The 24,894-nt window shown below is 34.0% G+C and overlaps 1 protein-coding gene and 1 pseudogene across 7 annotated transcripts in view; both read left to right on the top strand.

Moving 5' to 3' along the window:
- Nucleotides 1-23,989, top strand: part of CUL2 (cullin 2) — a 93,708-nt gene extending 69,719 nt beyond the window's left edge. For 5 of the 7 annotated variants that reach the window (XM_039839779.1, XM_039839778.1, XM_039839776.1 and 2 more), the window contains 10 exons: nucleotides 4,092-4,151; nucleotides 4,872-5,000; nucleotides 5,111-5,197; nucleotides 5,700-5,852; nucleotides 6,143-6,220; nucleotides 13,003-13,069; nucleotides 18,786-18,988; nucleotides 20,869-20,970; nucleotides 22,309-22,425; nucleotides 23,407-23,989. In XM_039839779.1, coding sequence (XP_039695713.1) covers nucleotides 4,092-4,151; nucleotides 4,872-5,000; nucleotides 5,111-5,197; nucleotides 5,700-5,852; nucleotides 6,143-6,220; nucleotides 13,003-13,069; nucleotides 18,786-18,988; nucleotides 20,869-20,970; nucleotides 22,309-22,425; nucleotides 23,407-23,538 — 1,128 coding nt within the window. In that variant the 3' untranslated portion in view covers nucleotides 23,539-23,989. The remainder of the gene's footprint in view (nucleotides 1-4,091; nucleotides 4,152-4,871; nucleotides 5,001-5,110; nucleotides 5,198-5,699; nucleotides 5,853-6,142; nucleotides 6,221-13,002; nucleotides 13,070-18,785; nucleotides 18,989-20,868; nucleotides 20,971-22,308; nucleotides 22,426-23,406) is intronic. The other 2 variants (XM_039839782.1, XM_039839783.1) reach the window with 2 other exon arrangements.
- LOC120584131 (four and a half LIM domains protein 1-like) lies at nucleotides 7,314-8,504 on the top strand (annotated as a pseudogene).
- Nucleotides 23,990-24,894: the final 905 nt, after the last annotated feature.

Here is a 24,894-nt window from a genome sequence, read left to right as displayed (position 1 = left end):
ACCTGTGTTGTTCAAAGGTCAACTGTAATTCTCTTTATTTACATACTATTATTCTTTTCTTAATTTTAAAGAAATTTTTCAATTATAGTTGACATTCAATATTATATTAGTTTTAGATATACAGCATAGTGGTTAGACATCTATATAACTTAAGAAGTGATCCCCTGATAAGTCTTGCACCCACCTGACACTATACATAGTTATTATAATATTATTGACTATATTCCCTGTACTGTGCTTTCCATCCCTTGACTGTTTTGTAACTACCAATTTATATTTCTTAATCCCCTCACCTTTTTCACCAACTCCCCTCCCATCTGGGAACCATCACTTTGTTCTCTGTATCTATGAGCCTGTTTTTCTTTTGTTTATTTGTTTATTTTGTTCTTTAAATTCCACATGTAAGTGAAATCATATGGAATTTGGCTTTCTCTGTCTTATTTTACTTAGCATAATACCCTCTAGGTCCTTCCACGGTGGAAATTGTAAGATTTCATTCTTTTTTATGGCTGAGTAATATTCCATTATATATATGTACCACTTCTTTATACATTTGACTTTTGACTGGAGCATTTAATTTGTTCATATTTAAAGTAATTATTGATAGGTATATAGTTATTGCCATTTTATTAATCATTTTATGATTGTTTTTGTAATTCTCTGTTCCTTTCTTATTCTCTTGCTCTCTTGTATGTTGATGACTTTCTATGGTGTTGTGTTTGGATTCCTTTATTTCTTGTATATCTCATAGATTTTTGGTTTGTGGTTACAATGTACTTCATATATACTAAGCTGTGTTTACAGCAGTCGATTTTAAATTGATGGTCCCTTAAGTTCGAACACATTCTAAAATCACTATCATTTTTACTCACCCTCCTACATTTGTTTTTGTCATTATTTTTTACTTCTTTTATGTGTATATTTGTGTGTATCCCTTAATTTACTCTTGTAATTATTCATGATCTTCCTGCTCTTGCCTTTTAACCTTTGTACTAGTGTTGGTTGGTCCACTGTTTTTATTATGTGTTTGCCTTTGTCAATAAGAACTTTTTTCTTTGTGATATTTTCTTACTCATATCTCAATTTATTTTTCTTCTTCTTAAAGAAGTCCCTTTAACATTTCTTGGAATACTATTTTGCTGGTGATGAACTTCTTCGGCTTTTTCTTGTTGGAGAAGCTCTTTGTTTTCTCCTTCGATTCTAAATGATAGTCTTGCTGGGTAGAGTTATCATGGTTGTGGGTCCTTGCTTTTAATCATTTTTTGAATATTTTGTGCCAATCCCTTGTAGCCAGCAAAGTTTCTGTTGAGGAATCAGCTGACAGTCTCATGGGAGCTCCTCGTAGGTAACTAACTGCCTTTCTCTTGCTGCCTTTAAGAGTCTCTCTTTGTATTTAACCTTTGACATTTTAATTATGATGTGTCTTGGTGTGGGCCTCTTTGGAATAATCTTATTTGGGACTCTCTGCACTTCCTGGACTTGTATGTCCATTTCCTCTGCCAGGTTAGGGAAGTTTTCGGTCATTATTTTTTCAAATAAATTTTCAGTCCCTTGCTCTCTCTCTTCTCCTTCTGTTACCCCTATGATGCAAATATTGATATGGTTGATATTGTCCCAGATGCCCCTTAAACTGTCCTTATTTTTTTTTTTGCTGTTTTGATCTTGCTGTTTTCTGCTACCTTATCTTCCAAATCACTAATTAACCTAATCTGCTGTTAATTCCCTCTAATGTATTCTTTATTTCAGTTATTGTATTCTTCATATCTGACTGATTCTTTTTTATGTTTTCTATCTCTTTGTTGAAGTTCTCACTAAGATCATCTATTCTTCTCCTGAATTCATTGAGTATCCTTATAACTAGTGTTTTGAACTCTGCATCTGGTACGTTGCTTGTCTCCATTTTGTTTAGTTCCTTTCCTGGAGTTTTTCCTGTTCTTTCATTTGGGATATTTCTTTGTTTCATTTGGCTGCCTCTTTGAGTTTGTTTCTATGTATTAGGTAGATATGCTATGTCTCCCAGTCCTGGCCGCGTGGCCTTATGTAGCATGTGTCCCGTGGGGCCCAGTGGCTCAGTCTCCCTGTTAATCTGAGCCAAATGCTCCAAAGTGTCCCTTGTGTGGATTGTGTGTGCTTTCCTGTTGTAGTCGAGTCTTGATTCCTTTTGGCAGGCACATCAGTGGGTAGAATTGACCCTCAGGCTGACTGGCTGTGAGGACTGGCCCTGACTACAGCAGACAAACTGTTGTGTGGAGGTTGACCCCATGGAGTGGAATTCGCTTTACTAGGTCTCTGGTACTTGCTGAGCCTTTGGGTGTGTTGTTTGTGGCGCTAATTGGGTGGTACTCTGGTTTTGTTTGAAGCCGGCCACCAGGTATACTGGTTCTGAAGCCTCTTGGGAGGGGTTCCAGTGCAGGCCAAGGTCAGATACTGCCTGTGCCCAGCCTGGGGCTACCTCCTAGGAGCTACAAAGTGATCTGTGGTTGGTATCTGCCTTTGCTGGGCTTAGAGGTGCCTAGGATGGTTATGCTGTGAACCTAGGCTGGCTACTACTAGTGCTAGACTTGAGGCTGCTTCGCAAGTGATAGAAGGTGTGCCAAGGCCAGCTGCTGCTTGTTTGCAGCTTGTGGACGTTTGAGAGATTTTAGGAAAATCTGTGGCATGGGCCCACACCAGTGGCATATATGCATTAGTCTCTGAAAGAGGTTTGGGCTGGATGCATGAATTTCGTAGGACAAGGTCTCAGAGAATCACTAGACTGGAGTGAGAATGGTGTTAGTCAGTTTGATGGAAATTCAGTTGATGAAGACTCAGTTGGCATCTTCCTATTCCTGTAGGCTGTGTGTGGGGAGGGCTCAACAAAGAAACAGTGTTGCCTGCCAGCTTTTTAGTCCAGAAGAGAGCTGCCCCTCCAGCCCTTTCCTTGAAGCCAGACAATTCAGTTCTTCCCCATATGCTCCTGGTGGTTTTTGAATGGTTGTCTCTTCTATTGAGCGTAGGGCAAGTATTTGTGAGTGATTGATTCTGTGCTCAGGACCTTTATGAGGTCTACAGCAGCCCTCTGTCTTACCCAAACTGAGTCTTTCCTGATTTTCACAGCCAGATGTTGTGGGGACTTCTTTTCCTGGCACTGGTGCACTGGGCTGGGGAGCCCAGTATGGGTCTGAGCAGCCCAGTGTGGGGTTGGGACCCCTCGTTCCTCAGTGGAAGTCAATTAACTGCCACATGAGTGCAGGACCAGCCCGTTTCATATCTCCACCCCTCTTACCAGTCTCAAAGTGGCTTCTTCTTCATACCCTTAGTTATAGCAGTTCTGTTCAGCTAGTCTTCAGATGATTCTCAAGGGTGGTTGTTCTATAATTTAGTTGTTACTATGTTATCGTGGGAGGAGAAGAGCACAAAATTTATTTATTTTGCCATCATGATCAGAAGCCTACTTATTATTCTTTAAGGCAGTTTTAGAATTAGGGCTTCTAATTACAAGATTTCTAATCTAGATGTGAAGAGTAATCTTAAGTAACTAATTTAAATATAAAAAAATAGTTATAATGTAACTTTTAAATTAATAACTGAATGGTTAAATTGAATGTTCGAATTATGAGAATTGAGTTTTGCATAATTATGCTGTATCAGGAGAATTGCTAATAAACTAGTATGTTCTGAAAAAACTTGTGTACTATTCTTTAGTGCTGATTTTTTTCTTTGAATATAATACTTAGTCTGTGTTGAATAATGTTTGAAAAAAAATAAATGTATTTTACAAACTTGAATTTTGGTATACTTTAAATGAATTTTACTTCCATGGTTGTTACAAGATTTTAAAAAGGATATAGCCTTATTTTATCTATATTTCAATATCACTAATGAGTTACAATAGCTTTTAGTAGGAATGGAATATGTAATTATCGTGAGGGTGACACTTAGAAGAGTTTACCCTGTGTTAGATATGAAAACAAAATTAACAAACTTACCAAAATGCTGTGGTTTCTTTTGTGGGTTAATAATTTATGGACATACAGATTATAGCATATATTGAACCAGCTGTACTTTTACCTTATTATTGGTGGCTAATTACTGGCCTGTTTTCAATTTAGGCCCTCACATCAGTTGTAAATTACAGAGAACCCAAGTCTGTTTGCAAAGCTCCTGAATTGGTAAGTTTGATGATTACTTAAAAATAATCTTATGAAATATTACTATTAGAAAATGAACACCGAGGAGAATGTCAAATTAATTTGTTTTTGTAGCATTTTTGAGAAAAAAAAACAAATGAAATTAAATTATTAAAAATAAAATTATTATCTACATCATATTGGCATTTAAAGAATGTAGTAGAATGCAGTAGGCCACATACTACAGCCTTTTCTTAAGAAATACCTGAAGGAGAAAATATTCCATTTTATGAAGTTTGGGTTTTAGAGTATGTCTGCTCTAAAATAATTTGCATTGCTTCTCACAGAGATTTTATTTTATCTGAAATCTAAAGGAAATTTGATGATAAATTTTTTATAATCATTAAAGGAAACTTAATTACAGTGTTATTGTAAGAGTAAAAAAAGTACTTGTTTAAAGTCAAAAGTTATAGAATTGCTCAAAACTCATCTAGGTTTTTTTTTGAAACATATTACTTATATCAATGCTTTATTGGTAACTAAGTGTTGATTAGATTTTGACTTAGTCATAGTTTTTTTTAAATTGCCTTACGACATACATTTTAAGTTCTTTAGTGCATGTTCATGATTTTTAAAACATAAGCTTTAGGATGCTAGATACCATGTCCATTGATCTTATTTTGTACTGATGTCATTTTGCTTCCTTTGAGGCTTATGTACAGAAGGGCCCTTTATAAGATTTACTGTCGCTTTCTCTTTGAGCTTGCTAAGTACTGTGACAACTTACTAAAGAAATCAGCGAAGGGGATGACTGAGAATGAAGTGGAAGACAAACTCACCAGCTTCATTACTGTTTTCAAATACATTGATGATAAGGATGTTTTTCAAAAGGTAAGTTTTGAATAGAGAAGTTTTATTTGTGTTTTAGTCAGCTTTGATTTATTTTTGAACTTTAAATCATCAGAAGGCAAGTAATCTTAAAAATACTTTTTTTAATACAGTTCTACGCAAGAATGCTGGCAAAACGTTTAATTCACGGGTTATCTATGTCTATGGATTCTGAAGAAGCCATGATCAATAAATTAAAGGTAATATAAGCCTTTGATCTTCAATGTCCTAGAAATTATTCTACTAGCACAGAAGGATATTTATTGCAGAATTATATATAACAAAACAATTCATCAATAGGTGACTGGTTAAATGTATAATAGGTTAAATGTATATTCATATGATGGGATATGCAAATACTGTTAAAAGGACAAATCTCTATATATATATTGATACGGAATCATTCACAAGATAAAGTGTTAAATTTACAAAAGATGTGTATTACTCATAAATGAATACACCTAAAGTATTCCTTTAAGTACAAGTTTTGTAGTGCAATTGAATTTGTTTATTTTTACATCATTTTAGCTTACACATTGATAAGTAGTAGCTGATTCATTTTTATCCTGATTATTCAATAGTTGATAATTTTTCTGTATAGTAGACCATAGGGTTAGCAATAGTAAAACATTCTTATTAATCAGTATGGTTTATTATTTCCCTTTTTAAATTGTGTATTTTAAAACTTTGTTTTTTTTACAGCAAGCCTGTGGTTATGAGTTTACCAGCAAGCTACATCGGATGTATACAGATATGAGTGTCAGTGCTGACCTTAACAATAAGTTCAACAATTTTATCAAAAATCAAGACACTGTTATAGATTTGGGGATTAGTTTTCAAATATATGTTCTACAGGTATGAATATGTAGTTTATTGTGGACATTTACTAATAATTTCAAGTACTCTGATACAAAGACTTAATAAATGGATGCTTGCTTACATTTCTTTCAGTTAACATATTATAGTTTTTTAAGTTATATTGATTTGGAAAGAAATGTTCCATGATAGTAATGCCAATAGGTTTTATCAGCATTTTGAGGAAGAAAAAAAGAGGTGCTTTAGTTGGTTAAATCATTTTATTAATATTTACTTTCAAGTTAGATGGTTATATATTTAATTTTTTTATTTTGCCTTTTTTCTTCTAGGCTGGCGCATGGCCTCTTACTCAGGCTCCTTCATCTACATTTGCAATTCCCCAGGAATTGGAAAAAAGTGTACAGATGGTGAGTTTGCAGGAAACATATTAGAAGACCTAAGGAATTTTAATAATTGTCTTCATGTTATGTCACTTTAAATATTTTTCCAAAGTCTTAACAGCTTGTGTGTTATAAAAATACATTCACAAACTATAGTTAATATACCTTGGAGGAAGAATATGAATTATTATAGTTACTAAGGGTGTCATACACTTCTTTGTCAAAGCGTGTCTCTTATTCTTAGTAAAATTATTATGTACTCTTAAGCAGTTTTAAGTTATAAAAATTTTGATATTAGAAGAAAGTTTAGAACCTAATAGTAAAAACAATCACTTTCTAACTTTTTATTTCAATTTCAAGTCATTTTTTTTACCTCATTTGACCCTTGTAGTTATTTTGACTTCTGGGCTGTAATTTAGGTAAATATATATGGACTGTGGAATATTCTAGGAAAATGGATTGAAATAGGAGAATTCAAATAAAAATTGCCTTAACATGTGACTGAATAGAAACCTTAGAATGCTTATTCAAAAGCTTTTAAAGAGACTGTAGAGACTGGATCCTTGGCAGCTTTATTGAGCTATAATTTATATACCATATATCTTAGTCTATTCAGGCCTCTGTAACAAAATGCCACAGACTGGGTAGCTTATAAACAACAGAAATTTATTTGTCACAGTTCTGGAGGCTGGAATTCTGAAATCGGGGTACCACGCGCCAGGCTCCTGTTCAGGTCACACACTTCTTGTTGTATCACATGGTGAGGAAGGGGCGGGGCTAGGGAGCTCTGTGGAGTATTTTATATTAGTACTGATCCCATTCACGAGGGCTCTACCGTCGTGATTTAAATCATGTCCCAAAGGCTCCACCTCCTAATACCATCACATTAGGCATTAGGATTTCAACATATGAATTTGGGAGGACACAGATATTCAAACCATAAAACTCTAGGATTTACTAATTTAAAATATACAATTTCAGTGGTTTTTAGCATATTCACAGAGTTGTGCAGCTATCACCACAATTCATTTTAGAATATTTTTATTAACCAAAATTGCTGCAAAAGAAATCCCCTATGCAGAGTCCACTACCACTACCACTGTGTCTCAGCTTTGGTGCAGGTAGCGGCCGTCGCTGGGACAGCTGTGCTGCTGACCATCCCCAGGCAACATGTTGAAAGTCGTTGACAACTATCCACCCTTGCCAAATACATCCCATTCTCCACATCCAGTGTGAGGTCCTTCCAGGTACAAGGTGGACATCATGGCTGAGAAGTTTGACTGCCACTACTGCAGAGACCCCATGCAGGGGAAGGAGAACATGGAGAAAGATGGCCACCACTGCCCCCTGAAGTGCTTTGACAAGTTTTGTGCCAGCACCTGCGTGGAATGCCGCAAGCCCATCACTGCGGACTGCAAGGAGGAGCACTCTAGGAACTGCAATTGGCATGACACCTGCTTCTGCTGTGCTAAGTGCCCTCACTCCTTGGCCAATGAGACCTTTGTGGCCAAGAACAACAAATTCTTGTGCAACAAATGCACCACAGGGGAGGAGTCCGTCAAGTGCAAGGGCTGCTTCAAGCCGATTGTGGCAGGAGATCAGAACATGAAGTACAGGGGACTGTCTAGCACAAAGACTGCTTAACCTACAGCAATTGCAGGCAAGTCGTCGGTACTGGAAACATTTTCCCTAAAGAGGAGAACTTCTACAGCATGACTTGCTATGAGGCCACATTTTCCACGTGTTGCATGAAGCGCAACAAAGCCATCCCATCTGGAGGAATCATTATCAGGATCATCAGCCCTGGCCTGCCAACTGCTTTGTGTGTGTTACCTGCACTAAGATGCTGACTGGGCAGCGTTTCACCACTGTGGACGCCTAGTATTACTGCGTGAATTGCTCCAGGAACTTTGTGGCCAAGAAGTATGCTGGATGCAAGAACTCTATCGGGAAAAGGAGTGACCACCCAGTCTCTAAAGTTAGGAAGTTCCCAGTGTGTCACGGGAAATGCTTACCTCTCACCCAGTTTCCCAGCACCAACCTCCAGGGCAACTTGGAGAGAGGACTTGTCCTTTATGGTGGTGGCTCTTATAGAAAAATCGAAGCTTAGAATCTCCGTGAGGCCTGGGTTTAGTAAAGACTCCAGTGTGGTGGCTTATGAAGGACAATCCTGCTGCTTCACTGCAAAAATGCTCCATGAACCTGGCCAGCAAGCACTTTGTTTTCCATCAGGAGCAAGTATATTGCCCAACTGTACTAAAAAGCTATAAAGTGACAGGGGCGCCTGTCCTATAAAATGGAATTGAATCTTGTTCTTTGTGTCCTTGCCTTCTGTCCTGTACCATCTATAGGGAAAGAATGGCCTTTCATCTCTTCAAAGTTGCTCAGTCTGTCTTTTCTCTCATTTTACAGTATTACTCAAATAAGGGCACACAGTGATCATATGCAAAAAGCAACTCCGCAGCAAAGTTAATTTTGTGACAGCTACAGTTAAAAAACAAACACTTAGATTTACTCTTCTGCTTGTTCATCATAGAGCAGAAAAATGCTAACCATTTAGCTGCTTAGTGATGAAAGCAAGAAGCCTAAGAGATAAAGCCCCCACTGAGATGCCCTTTGTGGCTCAGCAGGGACCCACCGTGACCTCACATGACACACAAAAGTGGCATAAGCTGCTCCAACTCACTACTCACCCTGTTCTGTGAGTAGAAAGAGAACTTAGCAAAATGCATGGTTTAACTTCCTCATCAGGAACTTTCTTCTGTTCTTTTGTGTTTTGAATGAATAATACGAATTTCTAGAAAATTAACTTTTGAACTTAGCTGTGATTCCAAACTGACTTTTCCCCTGTACTAATGTTTGAGTTCACATGTGGCATGTTTTCTGAACATTCCTACTTTCAGGCATGGAACATGCATATGACTTGGAGAGTATAGGCAGATCCGAGAAAATGAGCCTGTTTCAGAGGAACATCATCACAGCAAATACTTCTGGGAGCTTAACAAAACTAACCCAGTTGTGTTTTTTTAAAAAAATAATATATTTTTTAAATTAATAGTAACATAGTTTATGGGTTTGGAGACTTGCATGAAAACATTTTAGCCCCCTCAACTGTTCCTTCAGTTTTGAAATCATCCTACAGATGTAACAATAAGATGCTAGAGGGGTACCTTAGCAGGCACCAGGACTGTCATTTACATGGCTGTAACAGTTCCAAACAATAATGAGTTGAATTCCTTGTAACAGTAGTTGTCTGCCCTTTGTCCGTGTGTTATAGAGGCCCACCATATCTTTTCTCTTGTGATTCTTAGGACTGTTCCTCAAGAGCTTAGCTGGATATCTGAGGTAGTGGGGAGGCCACTACCTCATAGGCAGGACAGGATTTCCATGTAGTGCTTACGTGAGATGCAGGCTCACCTACTTGCTGTACTCGATCTACATTGTTATATTACATAGTAGAATGAGATGATATCAAAAGTGAACATGTAATGACAATGCACATTAACATTCTCATAGCAATGATTAGAGAAGCTGACGCCTCATTTCTACATTTTATCATTAGGGATTGTTATCTGATGTTTCAGTGTGTCCATTGTATGGATATACCACATTTTTAGTAAATGACTAACGCTGCTATGAACATTTATATACAAATTTTTGAGTGGACGTGTTTTCATTTGTCTTAAAACTGACCCTTTTTGATTCTCTAACTCACCAAAAAAGGCTTCTTATTTCTTGATTGGCTGGAAGTTGGGTAGCATTTTTTTCCTAGAGAAATCTTCATTACTTTTTAATAGTTCCTGATTTGGCAGTGTTTTGATATTGTGAACCATTGAGTTATACATACATTTAAGAAGTTTAAAAAGAAAATGGTATTTGATTACACTGTTTCCTAGAGATGTTCACAAATGATAATTTGAACCATTTCTTAAATATGTTATTTTTGTTACTTTCAAAGTAAAGGTTATAAATAAAATAACAGTGTAGTCTCTGGAATCATAATTCCTGGTTTTGAATGTCTTTTCTGCCATTTACTATGCTCTGTGACTTTGGGCAAATAACTTTTAAATTTTTTGTTAACTGATAATAGTACTTTATACAAACTAGTTTATTTAAAGATGAAATGAAATCATGTACAGCACTAAAGCACTTAACTTGGTATACAATAAGAACTCACTAAGCGGTAGCTGATAGTAGAAGTCATGGTTATAGTAATATTGGTAATAGAGTACTCTGAACAGCCAGGCGGATTTCAAGTTATCAGGCATAATAGGAGTATTATCCAGGACTTTTTGCGTCTTCTTAGAAAAGGCATTAAAGCGCAAACCATCTTAGATACCATATGAAGAAGAGCATTCATTTGGATGAGTAGAGTATGAACCCAGGTTATTGTAAATTTTGAAGAAAGGATAGATGCAAGCTAGGGGCAAGGGTTGTGGTAGCCACCTTTGACTTAAAAACATTTCTTCATAGGAGCTTGCTCTTCCATTTGAAATTAAGGCAGAGTGGGGGCTGGCAGAAACAAAGTTTTCTTCTAACTTTGTTTTCTTCTCTTTCTCCTTGAAATAATTATTTTCCAGTATTGGTTTTTCAATCCCATAACTTTTATTTATTAATGCATGACCTTCATCAAGTTTCAGTTTTCTCATTTACAAACAGGAAATGGGTTTCTTTCCGACTATAAAATTATGCTTTCATAATATTGTTCTGTCCATTTGGGTTTTCTCTAATTACCAGTAGAGGGAGTTTGCCTCATATTTTTTCCTAGTAAATACAAGTTTTCAGTTACACAGGAATGAAAATTCATTGGTGTGTACTTAATAGTATACATTTTTCACATGTAAATTAATTCATCTCGCCTTAGTTGATCATTTATATTTTTTATATCTTAATCTTAGGTATAGCTGTTTATCAAAAATTACTTTTCATTTTACACATATGTATCTTAAAACTATTGAAATTAAGATTTAATTAAAGGTAATTTATTTTGTTCATTAGACCAGTAAATTTTAATTGTTAGATTTCTTTTGTTTACCTAGTCCACAAACCTAAATAATACTAAAGAAATATAAAGTAGTGTATATTAGTACAGCTCTCTGTTAGAAGTGTATCAACTCTGAATACAAAATGTTAATTTTTAAGGCCCTTTGAGTTCTAATTATGCCTTCAAATGGTATGTGAAAGATTCTGAAGTTTAGTCAAGATGTAGTTCTTACTAATAAACTTTGATAACAATTATTTAATGATATATAATTAAGCAAGGTTTTACAACTTTTGTCTTTTAATACCAGATGAATTTATAATATTCCCATTTGGAACTGAGTCTGTTTGTTATGACTAGGTATAGAATCTTTATAAATCACATTTTAAATTTGAGGACAAAGAAATATATTTTGGTATATTGATAACATCATCAGTAAAAATATTGATAGAACTAGTTGCTGGGAGTATAAAGAAGTAAAACATGCCTTTGGAGCTTTGAATATACATATGAAAGCTACTTTTGCACTTAAATAATTTGTAAAGAGCATTTTAAAGTTTGGTTTTTCAGTTTCAAAAATGCTTTATTTTGCTTTTGTCCACAAATTCATTATAAATGTTTCATAATTATGAGTTGCATAGTAATAATTGAATTTTATTCATACCACGGAGATTATTAATTAATCAAAGCATACTGTGGGATCCTTTTATGACATATTTTTTCTCTTTATCAAGATTAGAACCAGGTAGAAAATCTTAAGTATTCCTGGTGCCAGTCGTTTCCTTTGTATCATGCAAAGGGGTTGGTGGATTTGCTTAGTCAGGAGAGCACTGCATTATTAGAGGGAAAATGTGTTTAACAGGTTCCAGCTTCCCAGGGCTAGTCAAACTTGGAATAAACTGCTGAAAAAATTCACCAATTCCCTTGGCTGGCAGCTATAAATTTTGTTGTAAGAAGTGGAAATAGTGTGGCTGATAGGTCAGATTTTGCTAAATGCTTTATTTAAACTTCTTTTTGAAAGTACAGAATGTAAAGTTTAATATACAAATAAAAGCTTTAGGCATATTACATATGGAACATCATGCTAAAAGTATGTCCACAATTCTGAATTCTGACATGTTGCATTTGTTTATTTTTCAGTTTTGTAATGAAGTTGAAGATTTATCTTTTACATTTCAATATTATTTTCTCACTATATATTATGTAATAGCTCTTTAAAAGATATGAACACTGTGTTTGTGGACTGATGTCCTACAATCACACATTCAGTACAAGGAAGGAATTTTAAACATTTCAAAGCTACATTACTAGAATGTTAAATTTAATAGTATCAACAAAAAGAGATACAAAGACAAATACTGTGAAGCTTTGTATTGGTGTTTGACTGGATGTGAAAGTTAAATCGTAGCTGTCACTTTATAGGTAACCACAGATATATTAATCAACATGTCACTTCAGTATGTTTGCAAACAGAAATAAAGCTATGACTTGTATTTTCATACTGAAATTTATATGATGGAAGTTTTGGTAGATAATTATAAAGTCCAAATTGATATTCAGAAATGATATTGAATCATTATGTCATTTCTGAATTTATACAAAAAGTCAAATTTGCAGGGCTGTGTTTTAGTGGAGAGTTCCCTGGACAAGGTTGTAAGTGAAAAGAGCTGGACTAATATTTGTGTTAGTCAGTAAAATGAATAGGTATACCAGATGAGCTATAATAACTTTTTTAACGTGAACATTTTAAAACATTTTTAGTGTAGTGATATCCGAGTAAGTTATGCTATAGTAGCTGCAAATAATTTGATTTTTTTCTTTTTTACAGTTTGAATTATTTTACAGCCAGCATTTCAGTGGAAGGAAACTTACGTGGTTACATTATCTCTGTACAGGTAAAATGCATTTAATTATATCTACTTTAATGAAATTTACCAGCTATGATTATGTTAATAATTTAGAAAGAGGTTTCCTACAGCATAAATGTGTTTTTTTCTAATGATAATTTTTAACATTTTCTCCTCCATCTACCTTTAATGCTTACCGTTAAAAAACTAATAATGAAAATAAAGTGCAGTACCTTTTAATAGTATTTTATAACAGCTACTTATATAATTACTGCTTAAGAAATTTTCTCAATTTTATAATAATTAATTACATTTCTGTAAAAAAACCCATTTCTTATAACATTAGAAATTTTATTTAGAAACCTAGATATAGTCAGTCAAATAATCCAAGAAACCTGTTCTCTCTAAATATGCCAGATATCATCAGGAATTTCATTAAGTATTGTAGCATTCTAAGGAGACATAGCCATTTGATTTTTATTTGTGGTACTATAGTGATCTGCAACAGTAAATGCTTTTTTTAGAATGTCCCCCTTAATTTTCAGTAGTTTCCAATTTTCGGAAAGTTTAATCAGAATCTAATCATTTCCTTTGCTTTCTGGAATAGTGGGGGCCACTGTTATTATTATAGTTATTATTAGGTAGGATTAACACCTGAATAATTATAGACTTTGTGCAATTGCTCTAAATTGCCTGAAGATGTTAGCCAAACCAAACACTCAGTTTTCTCTACATATGCTTTGAAAAGTACAGCGAGTCAGCTTTTCTTTTGTACATTAACATGTATATGTTAATATATCTTAGAGATGGTACAACAAAATCTGATCAGTTGCCATAAACTTTAATAGGAAGTCTTTCTATTCACTTAACCTAAGAGAAATTTCATCTAATTCCTCTTAAGTGTCATGTATTTGACTACTTGACATTTGTAATATGATATCTCATTGTGTTAGTAATACATATTCATAATAATTTTTAAAAGTTTATCTTTATTTGAGCAAGTTGGACATTTTAATTTTTTCAATAGTTCGTGAAATAGACATGTTTATTGATATTTTTAATAAGTGGTCACTTAGTTGTTGCCTTTAATTTTACATCTGTTGTGAATATTTTTCTATTCTCGTTTAGTAAATACAATTGATTTTAAGGAAAAAAAAATTGCTGGACCAGTATTTTAGATAACTAAAAAAGCTAGTATATCTTAATATACTGAATTTAATTTTCTTTTACTTCACATCTGTCTTGAGTTTAAACTCTCTTGGTTATTCTCATTACTTCAGTAATAATTAAACTGTCTCCTAAAGTAATTTTAATGAGGGTGTTTGGCAGCTAGTTGTATATAGAAATGAAAAAACTATGTACATATTTCTTGCCATTGGAATTTGGCTAGATAACTGTTAACAATAACATCTCAATAGGAACAAGCACAACTTTCTTTTTCTGTTTTTGAGCTGTGCTAAATTCTCAAGCTCGTCCATATGAACAAGATTTTTGGAGCTCTTTTGTTTGTTTGTTTTGTCTTGTTTTAGTGTTATGTGTTTGTATCTTAATTAAAGCCAAATAATTCTTTCTTTGGAAAAAAAGATGTTACCCTTGTAAATTTATTTATTGTCTTGAACCACTGAAGGCACGGAAAAAAATCTATGACTTATCAGTGCAACCACTGGCTAAAGTTTTGTTTTTTATTTATTCATTTATTCACTTAAAAGGTTCTCAGACACCATCTATAAATAAGATATATGTTCTGGAGTGCCCACATTTGTCAGAAGGCTCCAGGGGTCCTTTAAAACCTTGGCTCTGATACTGGACTGATCACTCAAGAGTTCTGATTCCTGAGAACTCCGATCATTTGTACTTATATATATATTCAAAATTACTCTTTCCCAGTCCATTTCCACATTCCCAGATATTTCTCTGTTATAAGCCAAAAGTCTTCACAGATTGTTGGAGATGGGTTATAAAATGGTATTTAAAGGAATTTAGAATCAGAAAACATAGCCTACTAGCTGTGTAAACTTGAGCAAATTAACTTCTCTGAGCTTTTCTCCTCATCCTTTATCTTTGTAAAATTCATTCATCAACTCAAAGACCATTTTCTGTCTTCTAAGTACTTCTGAATGCCAAGTGGACAAAGACTCAGCCCTCAAAAAGCTCACATCTAGGAGGAGGACAACAAGGAAATAATTACAGTACAATGTTTTTAATATAATGGAGAGGCAGGCGCAGGGTTTACGTATCACATAGAATGGTAGTGGCAAACAGCTACTGGCGAGAGAAGGCTTCCAGGGAGATAACATCTAAACTTGGTTTTCAAGAATGGGTATAACTTAGCCAAGATAGGCAAAAAGACTGCTGAGAGTGTATTACCAATAGAGATAAGAATTCTAAGAATTAAGCTATCTATGATATTAAATGTGACAGTTACTGAATGAGAGAAAGGTGAAAATCTCATTGGATTTATGACTAAGACACTGGATAGAATTATTCTGGGAGAACAACTTGATGAAGAGATACACATAACAGAACCTGGAAACTGTTACATTGTATATAAATAAGTTTCATTTGTGGCAGAGCAGGAAGTTGCAGGAATCCAGGTCAGTTGCTGAGAGATAAGTTTAGAAATGATGAACTCAAGGGAGATAACACTTCATTAGAAAATACACAGACATGTAGCTAATACATAGATAATATGCATGTTAAGGTCACGTTAGCACTTAGTGAACTGTAAATCATTATATAAGTATTGGTAGTTACTATTTGCCAAAATGAAAGTTTCGTCTTATTGTTTCACATACCTTAAAAGTGATTCTTTGTATCACTGACTGAATTCTTCTCATTACTGATTTCAAGTACTTCAGCTAAAATGGTGAGGGGTTTTAATATAATCTAGTGTCTAGCCCATATTCCGATTTTCCTGATGGTTCCCAGTAACTTTGATTGATGCCTGTTTTAAAAGAATCAAAGATCACTAATTGTGTTTGGCTCTTGTGTCTTCCCACTTCCTTTCCCCACCATCTACCCTTTCCTCTACTTTAACCCTCTGGACAATCTTTTTTGAAAAGAGCAGGCCAGTTGTCTTGTAGAATATCCAGCATTCTGTGTTTGTCAGATTTTATTTGTTTCTATTTCCTATATTTTCTGTAAAGTAGAAATTAGGTCCAAAAGTTTGATTATTTTCAGATTAAATACTATTGGCAAGAACACTCCTTAGGTGGGCCTCTGTTCTTCATCATGTTACAACAAAGGATATATAAAAGATTGTCCCACTATTAGCAACACTAAAGGTGGTCACTTGGTTAAGGTGATGACCTTCAGATACCTCCATTGTAAAGATACTCTTTCTCCTTTTCAATTAGCAGATGATCTGAGGGCTGATACTTAAGTCTCAGATGAATGCCCTTTTTGAGGAACAACTTTACCTAATGGTTTTAGCATCCACTGATGATCCTTGCTTGAATCAATAATTTCATTACTATCATTTATTCAACAATTAGTAGCTGACATTCTTCTGTAAAGAGAACTTTCCCTTAGTGACTATGGCGCTAACAGGTAATGGGGGACTGGGTAGGGTAACCTGGATGAAATTTAGGAGCGTTCTAACCAATCCTTATCTCCTTTAGTTGTAAATGCCACTTGAATTATGATTGGCTTATTTCTTAAAGTATGTATGTATCAGAATATTTTATTCTAGTTAGGAGTTTCTTAGGGTTTGTCAACTTATTCTGCAAGTTGACCTCTTTTGTCATTTTCCTTTTCTGTTTACATAGCAGTAATTAAGTGAATCATTCAAATTTGGGATTTCCTTTTCTGTTCCACATGTTCCTCCACCTTTTTACCAGTCTTTTCAGCTGTGAGCTGACCAATAAAAGCATGATGCGGAAAAAAGAAGTCCATGTATCTCGACCCTGATAAGTTATTGAAAAAATAGCAAGAAAAAGGTGTAATACAAAACTCAATAGTTTGCCTCCTTTTAAAGGTTGCAGAATATACTTAATAATAAGTAAGCGATACTTGAACTCCTTACTTACACCGTCTCCTCATGCTTTCTGGGTTCTGGTTGTGTGGCAGAAGACTCATTCTGTTTCCAAACCCACAGCAGCATATTACACCGTCAAGGGACATGCTGGCTGACGGTCTCATTTAACCATTAAGGTGCTTGATACATTATTTTATACTTGTTTCTGGTATTTGATTAATGATATAACAGTATATGTGATTTTTTTGCATATCACCACAGTTCTCAAACTTAAATGTTGACAAGAGCCCTTAAAGTACTCTTTATACTAATTGTTAGTAGTACACAACTAATGATATTTTTTTACTTAAACTCTTTGTGTGAATTGAATATTCTAATTACTGTATTAAATCTCTTTTCATTAAAATTCAGAGGTTAGGAAATTTTTCTCTTAATGTTTCCAAATAATTTTGAAAAATATATCTGAATATCGGTTTTTCTGAACTAAGTCCGGGTATAATGAAAGTTGAAATAGGTATCTGTGTGGTGATAATAAATTGGAGAATAGAATTATATTCTTTAAAATATTTATTTAGGTGACATTGGTTAACGAAATCCAGTAAGTTTCAGATGTACAATTTAACAGTAAGGCATATATATATCTTGTATTGCATTGTGTTAAAATCTTGAATTACTTACTGAATAAAGAAACACAAAATCTTGGTCAGAGTTAGTAATTACTCCTAACAGGGAGAATACAGTCTGTGGGATAAATGTTCATGTGAAATTCAGCTTCCTTAAATTTAAATATAGAGTTCTAAAACCAAATCTCTCACTGAGTGAGTTTATAATCCATTAAGTCAAATAGTGCAGGCTCTTTGTGTGTGTATGTGTGAGAGAGAATGAGAGAGAGAGAGAGACAGAGACAGACAGACTCAGAGAGAGACAAGGACAGAGGGACAGAAAGACGGAGGAGGGAGAGAGGGATAGGTGGGTGGGGTGAGGAGAAATACAATCACTGAATCACAACTTTCTGCTTTAGGAAGCAGTTCTTTGACTTACATTAATTTTTTTAACATGTTACAGAGTGCACACAGATTTGTCATACAGTTTGTTATAAGCCTTTCAGTGTGTTCTCTCCCTGAGATTTTGCAGAACTGTAGTTTGCCTTTACTCGCTATATCTTTTATAGCTCTTAGGGTAGTGTAGAGTGTAGGGCATTTTTATTCTACTGTTTTTAACAAAATTATGAATCTGTTTGTCTCTCCTCTCATTCCTGTCTGCTCCTAGAAAATTGATGGGAAGGAAAATGTTATTTTAATAATTTTGGCAGAAATTGCAATTGAGTTGAACTGCTGGGTAGCCATTTCCTGTATGTTTATAGACCTCCCTGGCTGATTGACCCATACCTGGGACAGGCCAAATGAGATAGCACATGAAGCAGTTGCTGGTAGCAAGCCAATATCCTCTCCTCTTTGTCCATTTTTCCATGGATCCCCACCTGTCTTACAGTTTTTTTCTGCCTTCCAGTGACTATTTAAAGACATTGTTTAAACCTACTGATAGAGTTGATAGCTTACCTGTGATTTATACTACATACTCAAAACTAATAGCCTTTCCTCAACCCCCCGTGCCTCCACCCCACCTTTGCCAAACAAACAAAATGATTACATTGCCAGCAGGAATGGTTTTCCAACAACTTAACAATTCTTTACTTCAGGAGAAAATATCAGAAATAAACAATTATTCAGGTAGTTTTGAAATGTTTCTTTGAATGATCAGTTTGTCACAATTTTGTTTTAATTGTAGGTGAAGTTAAAATGAACTATTTGGGCAAACCATATGTAGCCATGGTTACAACATACCAAATGGCAGTTCTTCTAGCCTTTAACAACAGTGAAACTGTCAGCTATAAAGAGCTTCAAGACAGCACTCAGATGAATGAAAAGGAACTGACAAAAACAATCAAATCATTACTTGATGTGAAAATGATTAACCATGATTCAGAAAAGGTATGAGAATTTAAAGGAACTTAAGCATCGTAAACATTAAAGCTTTTTCGTGGGATGTTCAGTTTTAAAAGTGACATTATAATTGTTAATGCCCTTGTAACTTTGGAAAGCACTTGAATCAGCTTCCTTACTGCCAGCTCCTTAGAGCTGTGAACTTGAGGAGGAGTCACAGAGAAGTCTATGTAAGTTGGTGCCTATATACCCTTTATAGTTTGCTTTTATTTGTCCTGTACTATGACAGTTTCCTGAATTGCCATTGGGAATATTCTGATAAATTGAGGTTTAAAACTGTAGCCTATCATAAATATTTTTGGTTTCTTTTTTTCATGTGTTTAGTTAATATTTAACTATACGATATGGTTCTGTAGAAGGAAATGACAGCCTATCGATATCTGTTTGTATGCATATTTAACATGTGTAACTTTGTCCCAAATGCTCTTAGTCTCATGTCCCTTAATTTCAGGACTCATATATTTTTAATATTTGTCACAGGAATCACAAGCCAATAGTATCTTCCTCTTTTTCTTCATAACTTTCTAGTAATAAGTTTTTGTTGTTATAGTATATCTTGGATATTTAAATGGTTAAAGCAGATGTGGGTTGAATCTCCTGCTTCAAATTATTGTGCCTATAAGAAAAAATTTTTGTAAATGATGTTTCATTTTTATTTTGATAAAGTTAATAGCCTACAGCTTATTTCTCTCAATTCAGTTTGCTAAAATCCCTAAGATTATGACATTTTGTAGCCTGTAATTGAACAGCTCTAAATGGCATATATTCAGAAATTCAAATCAGGCTTTTTTTAATTTTCAGAAATTAATTTTTTTGACTTTACAACCTTAACAAAATATTAATATTCTTAATATTTTAATCAAGGCAATTATGATTTAAAATTTAAGCTTAAAACTTAAAATTATTTATTTTTTAAATTAAATTTATTGGATTGACATTGGTTAATAAAATTATATAGGTTCAAGTGTACAATTCAGTACTACATCATCTGTTTATTGCATTGTCAGATTCAGTACTACATCATCTGTTTATTGCATTGCAAAGTCAGATCTACTTTCGTCAGCATATATTTGACCCCCTTTACCCTTTAAGTTAAAGTGTTTAAGAAGTTATATATTTTTCTAAAACATCTTATTTTTGCTGCCCAGAAATATGCAAAATAAATATAGGTTGTTTGCACATTAAATTTTAATTATGAATCTACCAGTTCCTTAGAACTTTGTAGATTGTTATTGAGAATGAGACTATCTTCCAAGTACTTCTTGATTCTGCTGATGGAGAAATTCCACTATATGATATGAGTGGCTTTCTTAAGCCTGATAGAGAATTTATGATTCCAAAAACTGGCTTAAAAACTTTCACTTGAGAAACATGAATCACACCAGAGTCTTGGAGAAATGATGCTTGTGTGCCACTGGAAATAGCTTGCTTCTACAGTCATGTTATTTATAATTGGTATTTTGGTATTGCAGCATTAAAAAAATACTTGATTCAGTTTTTCAAAATGGGGTGATGGAAAAATGAAGAGATTGGTATTTCACAAAAATCTTAAATTTTGTTAGGCCAATGAGCTTGACTCTTTTGTCTTTTCTAAAGGTAATATATATAATAGTTGGGCCAGAACATAGCTTATTTATTTAATCTAAACTGATTAAAATTTTATCAAGTATAAAATTAGAAAAGAATCGTTTTCTGTTTGACAGAGGACAATTATTTTTCTCTTAAATAATCTTTATAATGAAAAAGATTATGAGAATTCAGGGTTTTTTACTTGGTTAGTATTTAATTTCATAAAATGTTACAGCAAATGCATTCTTATGTAATAATTTTATTTTTTGTAAATATAAATGGATTATTTTTTATCGTAGGAAGATATCGATGCAGAATCTTCATTTTCATTAAATATGAACTTCAGCAGTAAAAGAACAAAATTTAAAATTACTACATCGATGCAGAAAGACACACCACAGGTAAGTGCTATTCAATGTCACTTCTTTTGGAAATATTTAAGCATTGTACTTTGCAAGTGGTAGTATTGAGATGTTGCAAAACTTTGTACATCAAAATTAATAATATGCATCTTTTCCGGTTTATTCTTTGCATTTACTGATCTTACAAACAAAACCTCTGCCGGTATTTTAGGTTTAAAAACAGTAGTATCATGGGTATCTAAGAAAAAGGGTGTTGCAATTCAGTCATACTTGCTCTTAAGCTATATTAAAATGTACTGCTCTGCTTTGCATCTTTCTAAAAATTCCTACCTTGAATAGTAATATAATCTCTTGTATTTTTCATTTGTAAAATAGGAGAAAGTTTTACAACACATTTCTTTCAAAGAAAAATTCTTAAAAATGCTTCTCAGACTTTCATGTGTAAATGAACCACCTGGGGATCTTTTTCAAACACAAATTGTGATCTAGTAGGTATGGAGTGGGATCTAGACTACCAGGTGGGCCAGTTTGCACAGTAAACGTGTACTGTTGATTCTTTTAACTTAGCAGTGGTTATTGCTTTATTCTGGGATAACCTACCTGTTCATGTCACTAGTTTTCCCGATTGCCACCTATGTCCCACTCTGTCCCAGGCTTAGGACAGGATGTGGATGTATGTAAGCTGTCAGGCCCTCTCCAGGAACTTAATCTCCCATGGGGAGAAGAATGTTAATTAATTGCTATTAAATATGAACCCTAAAATGTTTGAGATTTTATTTATCTCTAGACTAATGAATAATAATTTGTAATATATGGGTTGTATTTTATCTTTGAAAAGCTGTTATGTGACCCCTATTATATGCTATCACCTGCTTGCATGTCTTGCTTCTGCTGTCTCCTTGAGCGCTGTGGAGATATGCCCTTTCTAGCCCATCCCTCCTGGCTTCTCTGCCTGAGAAGAACCCTCCACAACTCTAAGCCTTGAAGCCTGATCCATAATGCACTTGGAGCCAATTACTAAAGCATCTAAAAGCATTGTGATGTAGAGTCTGTACTCAATGAAATGACAACAGTCTTGACAATTTATTGTTCCGTGTCATTTAAGTTCTACTTTATTACCTATTTTCACTGAATACAGTTTACAATAGTATTAATTTTTTAAATAACCTTCCAATTTTAACCCAGCAAGTTATATACAACTCACTGTAGATATTCTTTTGGTAATTGTTATGTGATATTGGGCACATAATAACTGTAATTTGATGCTCAGTATTGATTGATAATTTATTTATACTCACTGATAAAATGAATTAAGAACAAATTTTATGATTTAATGTCTTTTTAACCGACCCCCTTCTCCCACCCCTCATAAAACAGGAAATGGAACAGACTAGAAGTGCTGTAGATGAGGACCGGAAAATGTATCTCCAAGCTGCTATAGTTCGTATCATGAAAGCACGAAAAGTACTTCGGCATAATGCTCTTATTCAAGAGGTAAAAGGGGGAAAAGTCCTCAAGACTTCTTGGGGTACAGGGTACTACCAATGTACAGTTTAGGAATGTTTCTTTGTAAAGACGATACAGAAATAGTATGATTCCTAAATACCATAAAGAAATGCTTTATTATTTATTGGGAACAATACTCACTAATTATTTTAATATTCAATTCAGATTTGCTTTGGCTTGAGTTTAGAAGTCTGAACTTTACCAATTTATTGAATCTTTTCTCCAGTTATTAAAATATTCATGTATTCTTTAAGTACATGATCGTCTACCACATGATAGAGTACTGTGCTTATCATTGCGGATTTAATGCAGAGCAAAAGCAAGATGGGGTCCTGGCCTTTTGGAGTTCACAGTGTAATAGAGAATAGCTACATTATTGAAATAATATGCAAGTAAATATAAAATTAGTCACATGCACTATAAAAAGGCATAAAGCACTGTGATGCTGCGGAAGGCTTTCTTGAGAAAGTGTCACCTCAGCTGAGAGCTGAGTTGAGTAGGGGTTATATGGAGGCATGAGGCTGCGTGAGTATTTGGATAGGTTAGTTTATAGTTTAATTTAGTAATGTATGAATATTAGATTTTGCTATATCTATGTTCTATATTTTAATTCCTTCACAACATAAACATTAGGCTTTTTCTATACTTTGCATAAAAGATTCTTTTCGGTCATCATGTCAAAATCGACCTAATGCTTTCTCTTTACTCGTGCACTGCCCTGAGTTTAAAAATTTTAATATTGTTATGGTACTCACTTACTTGATATATCATATTCATCCATTTAAGAAGGTTTTATTTGATTAAATTAATATAATTTAATAATTATTGAGTATATTTTTCCTATATGGAGTAGATATGTTTGATGAAATCTCAGTAAATTTGGGGTACTTTTATAGCTGATTTGTTAAAAGTAATTATTTATAACTAATTGATTAGCAGTAGTTTGACATCCATGTCTCTTATACACAGGTGATTAGCCAGTCAAGAGCTAGGTTTAATCCTAGTATCAGCATGATTAAGAAGTGTATTGAAGTGCTGATAGACAAACAGTACATTGAACGCAGCCAAGCATCAGCAGATGAATACAGTTACGTAGCGTGATGTCGCTCTCCTGTGTGAGTGTGAGAAGATCATTGCCATCACCATTTGGCGTGTTCCTGTGGGAAAAAGCAGGCCTGTGCCTCCATAATTTGGTCATTTGGCAGCCCCTGTTTTTCTGCTGTTTACAACATCACCAGTGCCACGTCATGAGCGTCAGAGAAAATGCCTAGAGATATTTCAAGCTCATGTCATTATGACATTTCTTAAAACTTTATTAAAAGAATGAGTGAAGTATTGCTGACATGTGGAAATTTGGTTGGGTACCATGCTTTTTCTCCCCTTCACGTTTGCAGTTGATGTGTTTTTTTTTTAATGTATCTTAAAGGACATAAAATAAAAACTTAAATATTGTAATATGACAGATAACCTTAATAATTGTATCTACATTAAAATGACAAACATGATATTGCTGCTTGTCAAATAAAAAAATAAAGAAGTAGAATGCCTTTTTTATGTGGATGAAGTGTCACACTAAATAATATATATATAAATGTTCATGAGTGATCAGAGCAGCTTTAGTTGCATTTTTATCTGAATGGTTTAATTCACTTGTACTCCTACTTAAATCCTACTGAAAATGTCTAGATTATTGTTCTTGAATACATAAAAATGCATTTAGCATAAAGAATGTTTTCTTTTTAAGGATTAGAACTACATTGGATATGAGCATTTTGAATATTGAGGATTTAATTCCATCAAGACTTTTTGGTGATGTGATATACCACAGAAACAGAGTATAAGGGGAATATGTGGTGACTTTAAATCTGGCATAGAAAGAGCATTTCTCTCAAAAGTTCTCTTTCTTCTGTTTTCATAATACATTAATTCTAATACAGATTACTGCCCCCAGCTCCGTTGCCTTCCCCTCTACCTTTCTGAGTTGTAGGGGATCCTGTGATACCTGTCTATCCCTTCTATACCTCTACCTACCTAATACCCTTATACCCCTCTAACATTTTATAAGTCACAGTATTTTTAGCAATGCATAACTTAAAACCTTTTTTAAAAAATATAGTATTTTACTTGAGGTGCCATTTATATAGAGATATGAAATTTCATTATTTTGTTTATTAAATATGTCAACAGCAGTATTAGAATACTCTGGCCTGTTATCATATTTTTTATCTATTTACCCTACCTCCCCCACCACCATAATACATACACACAATTTTTTTTAAGCTGGAATCTTTTAAAGTATATTCTACATAAATCATTTCACTTAAAATACTTTAGTTTATGTCTAACAGTTAAGGCCTTTTCAAAAAAAGTAAAAAACAACATTACACCTTACAAATAAACCGTAATTAATATCATCTAATATGTAGTCTATATTCAAATTTCTCCTATTATTATAAA

Source organism: Pteropus medius, unplaced genomic scaffold, assembly GCF_902729225.1.
Source record: "Pteropus medius unplaced genomic scaffold, Ma_sr-lr_union100, whole genome shotgun sequence".
NCBI lineage: Eukaryota > Metazoa > Chordata > Mammalia > Chiroptera > Pteropodidae > Pteropus > Pteropus medius.
This window is presented reverse-complemented; position numbering and strand designations above follow the sequence as displayed.